The sequence below is a fragment of the Primulina tabacum genome, chromosome 16 (assembly GCF_025594145.1).
Source record: "Primulina tabacum isolate GXHZ01 chromosome 16, ASM2559414v2, whole genome shotgun sequence".
NCBI classification, from domain to species: domain Eukaryota; kingdom Viridiplantae; phylum Streptophyta; class Magnoliopsida; order Lamiales; family Gesneriaceae; genus Primulina; species Primulina tabacum.
Genome location: NC_134565.1, coordinates 26318103 through 26330473, shown reverse-complemented (window position 1 = coordinate 26330473; position 12371 = coordinate 26318103). Strand labels below are relative to the sequence as shown.

General features: G+C 37.9%; 1 protein-coding gene and 1 long non-coding RNA gene across 2 annotated transcripts in view; both read right to left on the bottom strand.

Annotated features, from left to right (window-relative positions):
- The window catches only part of LOC142530054 (uncharacterized), a 76892-nt gene that overhangs the window by 40533 nt on the left and 23988 nt on the right, over positions 1 to 12371 (bottom strand). The window lies entirely within an intron of this gene.
- LOC142529951 (beta-amyrin 28-monooxygenase-like) lies at positions 2055 to 4117 on the bottom strand. Its single transcript, XM_075635682.1, has 4 exons — positions 3552 to 4117; positions 2794 to 3249; positions 2517 to 2701; positions 2055 to 2443 (listed from the first exon to the last, which is right to left on the bottom strand). The coding sequence occupies exons 1-4, from the start codon at positions 4072 to 4074 to the stop codon at positions 2147 to 2149; spliced, it is 1461 nt and encodes a 486-aa protein (XP_075491797.1). The 5' UTR covers positions 4075 to 4117; the 3' UTR covers positions 2055 to 2146.

Below are 12371 nucleotides of genomic sequence, written 5' to 3'. Positions count from 1 at the left end.
TAAGTATTGTTCATTTCCAGCATGTTTTGAAATCTATATGTTGGAGGAATGATGATTTGATTAGAGATATATGTTCTTGAGATTTTGTACATCGTAGAATAAACGGATTGAAGAAATGATATCGTATATGATTGTTCTCAATTTCCAGCATATACATATACGGATTTCTGCAGATTCTGAGATGCTAACGAGTATATTATGTTGGTTATGAATTGAGGATTATGGTTTGTTGATATATGTTGAGATTCTTATTGTTTGAGTTGAATCGGTATCGAAAGATTACGCCGTTATACCGTCAAGATTGATCATTGATTCGTAGATGTGTTGAATTGAATAGAGATTGATAGAATGCATCTCAACATTGCCATTTCAGATTTGATATTGACAGATTCGACATCGAGACTTCTTCACGATTAAGACTGAACGACAAGAAGGTATAATTCATGCTTTGTTTGGGGAAGACACAACTCAAATGAGATTCAATTTGAGTTTCCCAACAAAATCACATACTTGTTCTGTTTTTACTTTATATTGATTTATATATATGTACTGAGATAGGAGTGTCATTGGTAGATACGCCAATTTTCTAAACGTTCGGTGATATCGATGCTTCGGATCAGATTCACTCTGATTGTAGATTTCGATACAGACCAGACCGAAGTTTAGGAATAAGATGTAACGCCATCCCGATTGGGAGAGTAGGTGGGAGACCTGTTACATCTTATTCACACCGGGATCCCTAGACTTAGATACGAGTCAAGTTAAAGAGTAAGAATCAGATTGTTTTATCTGTATTCACTGATGTGTCATAATTACTGATTATGTGTTATGATTTGTATTTAACAGCATGACATGCATGTATACATGTTTTATACTAGGATTTATTCTCACCGGAATATCCGGCTGTTGTCTTGTTTTGTATGTGTGCATGACAACAGGTGGGGCAGGATCGGGGTCAAGAAGATGATGAGAGAAGACGAGTTTAGAGTGGTGATTCCGGACTTATTGTAGACTAGTTTGAATAATCGTTGTACATTATTGTACTTTTATACTGAGATGTATATTAGTTAAATTCCATTACGTTCCGCACTTACATTTTTAAAAAGAAAAATTTTTAGACCCTGTTTATCTTAATTGATAATTAAATCCCAAAGATGACTAAGAAGAAGATTAGCGTCCGGGTCCCCACACATACGGACAGTCACAGATTGTCCATCCGAAAGGCCAAGAGCTTGTCAGCTGGAACACCAACAGTTGGCCATCCAAAAGGCCAAAGGTTGGTCAGCTAGAGCACCAACAGTCAATTTAGCAGGAGCACCAACAAGCAGGCCACATGGTGAGTCAGACAGATGGAAGGTCATCCAAAATTGAATTTTTGAAAATAAAAATAGCAAAAGCCATGTGAACCTTGGTGGGAAATTTTGCTTTGATCGATCTGACATTCGACGCATTCAGGTTGCGCTCATATGCTTATACACAAGTCAAGTCGTTTTTAGTGCAAATCGGGCCCATGATTTGCACCCCCCGCGCCGACGTGCTCTAGAGAGAGCCTCTTGACCAATATTCTTACAGACGTGCTCCAGAGAGAGTCTCTTGACCAATAATTCTCACACCTTCACAAAGTATATATAACTCAATATAAGCTCATTCATGCTATTATTATTTCCTATGTGGGACATTCCCATCAACTTATCAAAACCTTACTTGTCCAATATTCCGTTCAAATGAAGAAGCCCAATATGCCAAAATGCTTTAAGTCCAATAATAACCACTTGGAAAGTTCGAGGGAGAGTTATCCAGTATCTCATCAAATAAGCACTCATTTGTATGAATGAAAATCTTCATGCTCTTACCAATGAAACATAACGTTTACATCATAGATGTCAGTCTAGAGCTCGAGCTATCTTTATATTTATTTAGACGGCTGAATCGACTTGGAACTACTTTGGAATATACAGCACACTTCCTAATAAATTTCATGATCTACGTTGAGAGGCAGACCTCGTGGTACTTATTTTACATTAAGGGTTTTATATATCCTGCTTGAATGAGTATACAGATAAAGTAGATGTCATTAAAATAAAGACCGTTATTACATAAAAGTCAATAAAGCCCAAACTACAAATTGACTTGTTGTGCACTTATTCTAACCATTACGGTGAAGAGAAATTGGAAGCCCATTGACTGGGGTGGGAATTGGATCATATATGATCTTTTCACCAGGAATCACTAAATCCCACCTGTATATTTTTATCAAATTATGTAGAAATATCAATATCTCGAGTCGAGCAAACTCTTTCCCTAGACACATCCTAGGTCCTCCGCCAAATGCAACATAGGAATAAGGAATAGGACCACCACCATCATATCTTGATGGATTTAATCTCTCTTTCTCTGGAAACAAGCTAGGATCCATATGTGTCATCGGTGCATTCCAATAGAACTGTCAACAAAAGAGGCGTCGTTATGCACCAAACACTAGTGTCATATATCAAAATTTATGTTTTCCTGAATACCTTCCATCCTTTGGGTATGTCATAGCCACCATATTTCAAATCCTCCATAACTTCTCTAAAAGCACCTACCACGGGAGACGATAATCGTAAAACTTCAGATGCTACATTCCAGGAGTACTTCATCTTCTGTATATCCTCCCACTGCAGAAACTCTCCTTCTTTCGATGCTGAAATTTCTTTCTGCTCTGCTTCGCGGAAATAATCAAATCAATAATTAAACTTGAAAAAAAATAACAAATCCATGTGTACATATGGATGATAATGCAGAGTGCCTGACCTTGCAAGACTTGTTCATGTACTTCAGGAATCTCGGCTAGATACTTAATAAGCATCATTATAGCAGAACTTGAAGTATCATGACCGGCAAAGAGTAGGAGAATTGTGTTATTTATGATAACTGATTCGGGCATAAAGTCGCCATTTTCATCAGGATTTGCAAGCAAATGCGAGAGAAGATCTTGAGAAGGTAACACGGTTTTTTGTTCCAACTCCACTCTCCTCCTTCTGACTATCTTCTGTAGTTCAATCCTAATAGCGTTGGTAGCTCTATTTGCCTTAAAGAATCTTGTTCCTGGAAAGTTGAGAGGGATAGAGATGACTCCTTTTATAAAAATATCAAAGAGGGAAGATAATTTTGCTATCTGTTCAGGCTCTTCAATGCTCATGAACAATCTGCATGCCACCTCAAATGTGTATGATCTGATAGCTGGAAACACCTTCACCTCCTCTTTACCTAATGTGAAATAACGAGGCATGAGTAGAGTAATCGCTTAGGTCTTGTGAACATTCACTGGTTTATTTAAAAAGGTAAAAGTTTGCCCGGATGCAACCAACGTTTGATAGAATATTATATAACCAATATTGAAAAGATATTCATTCTACATCTGGAAAAGGGTTGATTGTCTTGTTCAAAATTAAGAGCATTTATTTCAATCAAATATATATGTTTGTGGGAGAAAAACAAAATCCACATTCACCACCAACGATATATACATAAAGCAACAGTATCAGTATCATCATGGATGACTCTTGTACCTTGCCAGCGAGTGTTTATGTGCTGTTGGGCAACCAAATCCATGGTTCTGATATAAAGCTTTGTGAAGGCGTGTGGGCTAAAAAATTGAGATACCATCTTCCTCATTTGCATTCCTTCAACTCCAGAAGTAGTAGACAGACACCTCCCGAGTAGCCTCCTCACCGAAGCGGGCCACCAAATCCTGACCAATTTATTCTCATTACTGAACAAAAACTTGTACCCACTTGGGCCATCGCATATCACAGCTACAGATTCCCCCATAAGGGAAGTCTTGAACACCTCAGACTTGTACTTCTCCTTTCTTTCTTCCACGAATTTCCCGGGAGTTCCGGCCCTGCTGCCGCCAAGAAAATCCAATGATTCCCCAAGAACTGGCCAGCCATAGCTTCCCGGAGGAAGATTTAAGTGTTTCTTTTTTGCTGATTTGTTTCTTATCAAAATATTGAATATGATTAATGAAAACAAAGAGGCTGCAAAAGCTTTCAAAACTAAGGAGAGATCATACGAAAAATTTCCAGTCATCTTCACAGCTTAACAAGTTCCCGGAAATGAGAAGAGAGACTGATTTATTCGAATGACTTTTTAATATGGAATAGTCATTTTTGATAGGCACAAAAGTCAAACCTCTTTTTTTCCAATAGTGGAATGTGATATGTGATGTTTCCAACTGCGAACAAAGTGGACTTGAATTACATTATTATCATCTTAAATTCATCATAATTATTTTTGTTATTATATTTTAAAAAACAAAGAGATTTAAAATAAATTTATAAATGCATCCAAGTAATTAAGTGAATTTAAAATTCACAACTTCAAATTTCTCTTTCAAAGTATAAATTAAAAAGTGTTTGACTAAATTTTTTAATAACAACTTATACATTCTTAGCCATAATTTGGTACACATGATAGAATAAACATATAATATATAATATAAGGATAAGTTGAGGTTAAATAATATGTAGAATATTATATTTAATGTTTGGTATGATTTTAATAAGAGTGATTAAATTTATATATTAGATTGTAATGACAAAATTAAAGATATCATAATAAATTTTATAATTTCAAATTTGTTACTTGAGTTCATATTTCTTATATGTTCATGCGCCGACAGTGCTTGCATGATTTATTTATTTTTACCTAATTTTTTATATTATATAATATGATAATTGAGCCTTTGATTTTGTGAGTCAATTCAAATATCAATTTTTAAGGTTAATCGCATGATATTAATAATTTATCGAGATTTATAGAAATCATTTATATAATTATCTCGAGTTCATTATATAATTATCATATTATATAATATATAAAAATATTTATTTGATTTTAATTTCTACCTACAACTGAAACGAGAGAACGATAGGGTTTAGGATTTTTATATATTGAAGGAAATTAAGTCATTTGTGGTGTTTTTATCATTAGATTAAAATTATCACATTTCATAAAAAGGAATATTTTATCCTTATATAAAATTATTTATCACGGACCCATAATATTATCATGGGCTTTCTCTAAAAAGGTACCAAACGTGGGATAAGGAGGATTATTTATCAATCCCTCTCTTATCCGGTGTACCAAACTATAATAAATTGTTTTAAGAGCTTAAAAGTTGTTAGAACTTATTTTATAAATAATCTGTTAAAGTATTTGGATAAAATTATTTTAAAAAACTTAAAAATATTGATATATTTGGTATTATAAGATATTTTTATTATCAAAATTATAAAAAAATATAATGATATGAAGGTAATGTAAATAATTATATATACAAAAATAGTTTTAGAAAAACTAAATTTAGAAAAAATAAAATTATTTTTTATTTTAATTTAGCAAAATTGATATTATTTGGAAACAAAATTAAAATAATATTTAATATCTAATGGGTGGAGGGCATGGTGGATGTCACGTCCCGAGCCCGAGTTTGCGTCTGCGTGATTGCACAATAGGCCCCTATAGCAACTACTTCATATTCATTCTCGCTTTACAAAAATGATTAAACCAAGTTGCTATAGAAGTTCATTGTAGTCCATTATAAATTCATTTTAAATATTTAATTTTTACAATGTGGAACAAGAGATATCACAATCATCCGTTTTCCAGAACGCGACGTCCTCGTCGCGGCCTGACTTCTTGATCCACCAGCACCGAGAATTTAGAGGTGACTCCTATAGGTTTAAGAGGTGGCTCCCGTCATGTAACACTTTACCCTGCAGGTTCAAGAAATGGCTCTCATGCACGTAGCACTCTGCCCTGCATAGTACTTATTTCTCGTTGTTCCCTGCCAGTGACCGTCTCTGATACCATTATGTCACGTCCCAATCCCGAGCTCGCACCTGCGTTACTGCACAATGGGCCCTTATAGCAACTACTTCGTATTTTTCATCGCTTTACGAAAATTATTAACCTAAGTTGCTATAAAAGTCAATTGTAGCTCATTATAAACTCATTTTAAACATTTAATTTTTACCATGTAAGACAAAAGGTATCACAGTAGACATTTATGAAAATAGAAATGATATTTTGGAGAAGTAAAATATTAAAATAAGATATTTTTTTTAAACAGTTAGGTAACCCCAAACTTTTTTTTTTTTTGAAAAAAACAGCTTATTTTGACACGTTATAAGTTGTTTGACCAAATTAATGTCAAACGGATTTGAACAACTTATAAGCTGTATTGAAGCTTAGCCAAACATCTTTTTAAAATTGTGTTTGGATTGAAAGATTTGGATTTAAGAGAGTATTTGAACAGATGATTTGAGATATTTTCATATTGAGTAAAATTTGAAATTCACCACAATGGGTCAAAAAATAACATACTTGGGACAAAAACTTCTATGAAACCATATCACATGTCAATTTTATGAGATTGATTTCCATCCCGTCTCACAGATATGGACCATATTGAACCGTCTCACAGATAAAGATCCATCAGACCGTCTCAAATCAGACATATTCTTAATTAAAATTTAAAATTCATTCTCATGTGGATTTACCCTAAAAAAACTAATGAGTTTTTTTATTATGGATTTGAAATCTTTTACGTCAAATTCATTCATCCAAATACATAAATTTGATGGAGAGAACATATGAGAATTCCATCAACTTTGCCCATATTGAGAGTTTAGGAGTTAGTTATCTTAGTTTTAGCTGATGGGTATTTTTCTCGCTAATTTTAATTCTTTTCGATTTTGTGAGTAAAATATCTCAAATTCATTTGAATCTTTATTCTAAAATATTAACTTCTTATTATCCAAAATTAAAATTTTATATCTTAGAAATTCTAATTTAAGTGTTATTTGATATCAAAATGTAAAAAGGAGCGAATGAAATGCCATTGAAAATAAAGATTTTTGAAAGAAATATGGAATGATTCAGAAAGCCGCATCAATTCAATAACTAAATACCGGTGTGGTCGAGAAATGACACAGGCCAAAAAATTTTGTGTCACTTTTACGATATATCAAAAGATGACATTTATTGAATAAAAATAATAACTTTTATCTTCACATAGAAGGTCTACTGAGTAGTTGGATAAAACTTAGAAAAAATAATTATTTATCTATTTCTACTTATAAAAAGGATGATTAGGCTTTGCATTATGAAATTTCATTATTGCCCAAATTTTATTCATAACTGTTGTCACATCCCGAGACTCGGGATTGACACCGACGTTGTTTAACAATTACGCAATCGAAAGAGCAAGCATTTGTAGCACAGTGTAAACCGAAACCAGTTTATATATCATAATCTCAACGAAATAACAGATGTCTTACAACACCGAATTTTAAAAAAAGCGACAGAGTTAATGCGGAAACGGTAAACTGAATAATAATAACATAAACTTCATCTAAATCTTGAAGTCTCGCAATTCACCAGCCCCAGAACTGGTTCGATTCCTCCTCCTCGATTTCCTCCTCGGATTTCTCTGGACAGGTTGTAAGAGGGGGTGAGTATATTGGGAAATACTCAGCAGTGTAAACCGAAACCAGTTTATATACCATAAAACGGTTCTATCCCACCGTGAAGGGCCATATGTTGGAATTCCACCCATTTTCAGGGAAGCCTCACAGTGTCAACACGTAAACGTACCAAAATTTTGTAAAAACTTATAGACGGGAGACGGAGCTCGACCGAATCTTGAAACAAAAAAAAAACCGAAAATTTCATATGCATAAAACGGAAACTTTAAGTTTAAAAACAAGCCCACTTGTAGTATTTTTAAATGCTAAAAACGTGGAGTGCGCGATGCTAGACTTGGATCACTTTTTGTTCTTCGATCGGGCAGCACTTCGACTTGAATTCTTGGACGACTTTGGGACGATTTGGAGCAGAATTTCGGCTAGGGGAGTTGCTGAAATTTTCGAGATTATGCAGCAAGGGGATTCGAAATTGGGGTGTAGGGAATGATTAAGGTTGGTGGCTTATTTATAGGTGGAGGGGAGTGGGTTTAATGTGGCAGCCAAATCTCACGCATAAGGCATCGAAATCACCCGATTTTCTTACCATTTCGTCATCAAATCTCTCCTATAAGTGACTCCAATTGATCCTAATCCTACAGCCTTGATTGGCTCGATTTTTCTTGGTGGCTAAGTCAAGGATTTGCTTCCAATTTGTGAGATTTAAATCCTTGATTTTTTTTTTAATATCCATGAATTTTTTATCTTATTTCCTTGTATCTTGCATGATATACAAATTGGTAATATTCCTACCCCAAAATTCGAAATTTTCTTGCAAGGTGTAGATTTAATTGTCTTGGCAATAAAGATTTCCATATGTACATCTTATTCTACAAATCTTATGCTATTAAAATTCCCCTACAATTATTAATTGTATTTGAGGAAGATTTCGGTTCTCATATCCCTCCCTCCTTATGAGAAGTTTCGTCCTCGAAACTTAAGTTGGCTTGGTCACCAAATAGGTAAGGATATTCTTTTCGCATTTTCTCTTGAACTTCCCAAGTTGTTTCTCGCTCTGTGTGGTTGGACCACTGCACTTTGACGTATGGAATGATGCGTCGTTTGAGGACTTGTTCCTTGGTGTCCACGATTCTGATCGGGACTTCTTCGTATTTCAGTCCTTCTCCCAAGTTCCCTTCAACCAAGAGCGGTTTTACTTCCAAAACGTGACTCAGGTCTGGAATGTACCTCCTCAGTTGAGACACGTGGAACACGTTTTGGATTCTTGACATGTTTGGTGGCAGTGCCAGCCTGCATGCTAGTGTGCCCAATTTTTCCAAGATTTCGAATGGTCCCACATATCGAGACTTTCACATAAGCTTTCTCACCCACATTGAACTCTACAGGTCTTCTTTTCAGATCTGCCCCGCTCTTCTGTCGGTCCTGAGCTGCTTTGAGTTTTTCCCTGACAATTGTCACTTTGTCCATGGTCATCTGTACAAGCTCGGGTCCCACCACGGCTTTCTCTCCCACTTCATCCCAATAAAGTGGTGATCGACACTTCCTTCCATAAAGAGCTTCGTATGGAGCCATTTAAATGCTGCTGTGGTAGCTGTTGTTGTATGCAAACTCAATTAAGGGTAGATGAGTGCTCCAGTTGCTACTGAATTCAAGGGCGCATGCTCTCAGCATATCCTCTAAGGTTTGTATGGTTCTCTCAGTTTGCCCATCGGTTTGCGGATGATAGGCCGTACTTAGGGTCACTTTCATTCCCATGGCCTCTCGAAAGCTCTTCCAAAAGCGCGAGACGAACCTCGGATCTCTATCAGATAAGATGCTCACTGGCACTCCATGCAGTCTGACAATGTTGTCCATGTACAGTGAAGCCAACTTGTCGAGATTGTAATTCATGCGGACGGGTAGGAAGTGTGCAGTCTTTGTGAGTCTGTCCACGATCACCCATATACCGTCGTGTCTTTGCCTAGACTTTGGCAATCCTACCACAAAGTCCATGGAAATATGCTCCCATTTCCACTCGGGAATTTCCAGAGGTTGCAGTAATCCTCCAGGTCGCTGGTGTTCTGCCTTGACCTGCTGGCATACCTGACATCTGGAGACAAATTCAGCTACATCTCTTTTCATGCCATTCCACCAGAAACTATTCTTGAGGTCCCTGTACATTTTTGTACTGCCTGGATGGACTGAGAATTTTGACTTGTATGCCTCTGCCATTATCTCTTGGCGAAGGTTATCATTCTCGGGCACACACAGTCTTCCTTTCATCCATAAGATTCTCTTGTCATCAATTTGATGCTTCTGAGACTTCCCTTCTCTGACTTGCTCCTTAAGTTTGGCCAGTACCGGGTCTCGATCTTGGTTTAACTTGACGGTCTCCTGCAGACATGGCTGCGCCGAGAGGGAAGCTAGAGTCATCTTTCCTGGGCCCTTCCGACTTAGCGCATCAGCCACTTTGTTTGCTTTACCCGGTGGTAGCTTATGGTCAAGTCATAGTCCTTCAGAAGTTCGATCCATCGCCTTTGCCTCATATTAAGTTCTTTTTGGGTGAACAGGTACTTGAGGCTCTGATGGTCTGTGAAGATTTCACATTTGGCACTATAGAGGTAGTGCCTCCAAATCTTTAAGGCGAAGACAACCGCTGCTAGTTCCAGATCATGAGTAGGGTAGTTCTGCTCGTGTGGTTTCAACTGCCTTGATGCGTAGGTGATCACTCTTCCTTCTTGCATTAGTACGCATCCTAGACCGTTCTAATAGGCGTCACTGTAAATATCGAAATCTTTATTCTCTGCGGGCAGGATCAACACTGGCGTGGATGCGAGTTTCTCTTTCAGTGTCTGGAAACTCTTCTCACAATCCTCATTCCAGATGAATTTAGAATTTTTCTGAGTGAGTTTCGTCAGTGGCACGGCTATCGAGGAGAACCCTTCGACAAACTTTCGGTAGTAACCTGCCAATCCAAGAAAGCTTCCGATTTCGGTGGCGTTCTTAGGTTTCGGCCACTCTATAATTGCCTCTACTTTCCTTGGATCCACTGACACTCCTTCTTTTGAGATCACGTGTCCTAGAAATGACACACTCCTTAGCCAGAATTCACACTTGCTAAACTTGGCATAGAGCTTATTATCTCTTAAGGTTTGTAGAGCAAGGTGAAGGTGTTCTTCATGGCTCGTCTCGTCAGGAGAATAGACGAGGATATCGTCGATAAATACCACTATGAACTGATCCAAGAATGGCTTGAATACTCTGTTCATCAGATCCATGAATGCCGCCGGTGCGTTTGTCAAACCAAAAGACACCACTGTGAACTCATAATGCCCATACCTGGTTCGAAAGGCTATCTTGGGGATATCTTCAGCCCTGACCTTCAACTGGTAGTAACCTGTCCTCAGATCCAGTTTATAAAAGACGGTGGCTCCTTTGAGCTGATCAAACAAATCGTCTATCCGAGGTAGAGGGTATCTGTTCTTGATTGTGATCTTTTTTAGTTCTCTGTAGTCGATGCACAATCTGATACTCCCGTCTTTCTTCTTCACAAAGAGTACTGGATCTCCCCACGGGGACACACTCGGTCGAATTTGCCTTTTATCTAGCAATTCTTGGAGTTTTTTTTTTTAGCTCCTTGAGTTTGGCTGGTGCCATTCTGTAAGGTGCTTTGGAGATCGGTGCAGCACCGGGAACCAGATTGATCTCGAACTCCACTTCGCGATTCGGGACCGTCCCCGAGAGTTCTTCTGGAAAAACATCTGGGAACTCTCTCACTATCGGGATGTCCTCCAGTTTCAGCTCGACTCCTTCTTTTATTTCACTGACCATTGCTAGGTAGATGTCTTCTCCGGATTTCATGGCTCTCCAAGCTTGAGATGCGGAAAGTAGTGCTTTCCGTTCCTTGGATTTACCTTGGTACACGAATTCCTCCTGATTCGGAGTTATGAGTTTGACTTTCTTCCCTTTACAATCTACTATTGAATTGTTCTTGGCTAACCAATCCATCCCTAAGATGATGTCGAAATCGACCATGATCAACTGTATCAAGTCGGGGCTAAAAGTTTGATTACTGATACTAATCTTACAATCTCTGTAAATTTCGTGAGTTTCAATGGCCTTACTTGTAGGTGTGGTTATTCGAAAGGGCTCATTTAGTTTCTCAGGCTTACATCCTAACTTCTTAGCAAATCTCTTAGACATAAAAGAATGTGTAGCACCGCAGTCAAATAACACATAAGCAGGCACTTGCTGAATAAATATGGTACCTGACACGACATCGTTCGTGTTGTCTGCCTCCTCTTGCGTTATTGCAAACACCCTGGCATTTGGTTTGTTCTCCTGTGGCTTATTGGCGTTCACCCCTGAGTTTGACACGTCTCCTTTAGTCGGTCAAGTTGTTCTGTTGGTGGCGTCTGGACATTCAGCCATACGGTGTCTTGGTTTCCCGCATCCAAAGCAGACACTGCTCGCTCTACGACACTCTCCCAGGTGTCGTAAGTGGCACGTTGGACAAGGCTTAATAGCTTGGTAGTTTGTGGCAGGCGAAGGCCCTTTTGATGGTCCACCAGACTGGTTAGGCCTCTTGAAAGTCTGACCGTTACGTGGGGATTGACTCCTCATAGGCCTTTTGTTCTTAAATTCCTTCTCCCTGCGCTGGATATCAGTTTCAGCTCGGATAGTTGAGCACATCAGATCGGAAAAATTCGCCGGTTGGTAGACGGCTAGGGCGGATTGGGTCCTGCTGTTCAACCCTTTCTTAAAGCGATGCAATTTCAAAAATTCTTCCGCCATGATTGCTGGAGCATATGATCCAAGGGCATTGAACTGGGAGGTGTACTCCACAACGGACATGTCTGGAGCTTGGCTGAAATTTTCAAATTCACTCAGCTTCTGCAGTCTGACCTCGCCTGGATAATA